The 2,049-nt window shown below is 36.7% G+C and overlaps 1 protein-coding gene across 1 annotated transcript; it reads left to right on the forward strand.

The window, feature by feature from the left end:
- The first annotated feature begins 637 nt into the window (after positions 1 to 637).
- On the forward strand, positions 638 to 970 carry LOC142182167 (uncharacterized). The gene has a single exon (XM_075256173.1). It carries the CDS (start codon positions 638 to 640, stop codon positions 968 to 970), a length of 333 nt encoding a protein of 110 aa, XP_075112274.1.
- Positions 971 to 2,049: the final 1,079 nt, after the last annotated feature.

The following is a 2,049-nucleotide window of genomic DNA, read 5'->3' on the forward strand; positions in this document are numbered from 1 at the left end:
AAACTCAGAATTCATAAATTGAAGATGAAAATTCAATGGAACAGCAGCCATCGCTAACAGCCATGAAGGAAGGTATGAAAACTCCTCCTACTATGAACATTAATCCGATAATGTTGAGTGATAAGAAATCCGATGAAGGTAGATTAATCGAGGTGACTATAAAGCCAAAGCAAATCGACATGCATGTGAGTAATTCAGGTGCAATTGCTGGGAAATCTGGGAAAATTAAGGACAAGGAGAGCACGGATAAGAGACAAAATGCAATAATTAATGAGAAGATGGAACCAGAGCAAAAGAAGTGGACATATCTGTTTGTAGAGAACAGAATGGCGCTGAAGGGGATGAATCTGAGTTTCATTGCTCCAACTATTAAAAATGGTGAGGTAATAGTTGAATTGAGTAAGGAAGAAGTAGAAGAGGAAACACAGAAGTGAAAACAAGCTTTGATTCTATATGTAGTTGGAAGTACCCCAACTATAGGTGCTACAGAGAGATTTATTGCGTTTGAATGGAATTTTGCAACAAAGCCAAAAGTTTACTTCCATAATGATGGATACTTTATTGTAAGATTCAATTGCATGAATGATAGAGATGAAATTTTATATTCTGGACCTCACATGTTAACAAGCCAATTATAATGAAAGTATGGACTGCTGATTTTGACTTTAATAAGGAAGTGTTACAGATTATTCCTATTTGGGTAAGGCTCCCCAACCTTCCTCTTAACTGTTGGGGAGCAAAGTCACTAAGCAGAATCAATAGTATCTTAGGAGTTCCACTATATGCAGATGCATTTACAACTCAACTAGATCGAATTTCCTATGCTAGAGTCTTAATTGAAGTAGATGTTACTAAAGAACTTCCTAAAGTAATGAAGGTAACATATCCTAATGGAAGAGTGTTTGTGCAAGAGATGACCTATGACTGGGTTCCTGTAGTCTGTACTACTTGTATGCAAGTGGGACATTAATGTAATGCAAGATAGCAAAAAATCACTAAGGACAATACAAGGAAGAAGAAGTAGAAATAAGAGTGGCAGCCGAAGGTGATTCAAAATGAAAAAGGAAATCAGCAGAAGGTAGAGACAAACAAAGACAAGGAAATAGCTGGTTACAATGAGACACAAGGAAACAATGCAAAACAAAGAACAGGAACATGCATGGAAGAAAGTTACTGGGAAATCAGTAGCTAAAAGCAGGGAGAAGCCCGAGAATGGAATTATCAGCATGATAAATGGTTTCAATGTTCTGGCAGAGACTGGTTTGCAGCTAGCATACAACAGAGCAATAGATGAAGGCACAATCAAGCATATGGGCAATGAAGAAGTAGGAGCAAGGGATCAAAACCTATTCATCCTAGTATGATTCTTGCTACATGGAACATAAAGGGATTGAACAAGGTCCCTAGACAAAAAGATGTCAAGATGTTTATTAAAAGTAATAGAATAAGTATAATTGCAATACTAGAGCACAAAATAAAGAAACAGAATAATACAAAAGTAATAAGGAGAATCACTCCAGGCTGGAAATAGTTAGCCAACTGTGAGTATAGTGATAGAGGAAGAATTTGGGTACTATGGGATTCTAATGAAGTGGAATGTAGAGAGCTGAGGAAATCTGACCAATACATTCATACTGAAGTTCACCTAAAAGGTATGAATCTTAGATTTACTTTTACTACAGTGTATGGATTACATAAATTGAAGATAGAAGAAGGCTTTGGGATGAATTGAATGGGTGGAGCAATATACAACAAGGACCATGGTTGATAATGAGGGACTATAATACAATTAGAGGACAAGAGGATAGACCAGTTGGCAAATCTGTACAAGAGGCTGAAGTCAGGGATCTCAATGACTTTATGGAGCAAAATGGCCTAACAGAAATTAGAACTGTTGGAAGGAGATTCACATGGACCAATGGACATACTTATAGCATAATAGATAAAGCTATAGTAAATGTTGTATGGATGCTATAAATGCCACAACTAAAAGTAAGAGTAATGGATCCAAGATGTTCAGACCACTCTCCTTTGAGTATCAAGTTTGAA

The sequence above is a fragment of the Nicotiana tabacum genome, chromosome 6 (assembly GCF_000715075.1).
Source record: "Nicotiana tabacum cultivar K326 chromosome 6, ASM71507v2, whole genome shotgun sequence".
Taxonomy (NCBI): Eukaryota; Viridiplantae; Streptophyta; class Magnoliopsida; order Solanales; family Solanaceae; genus Nicotiana; species Nicotiana tabacum.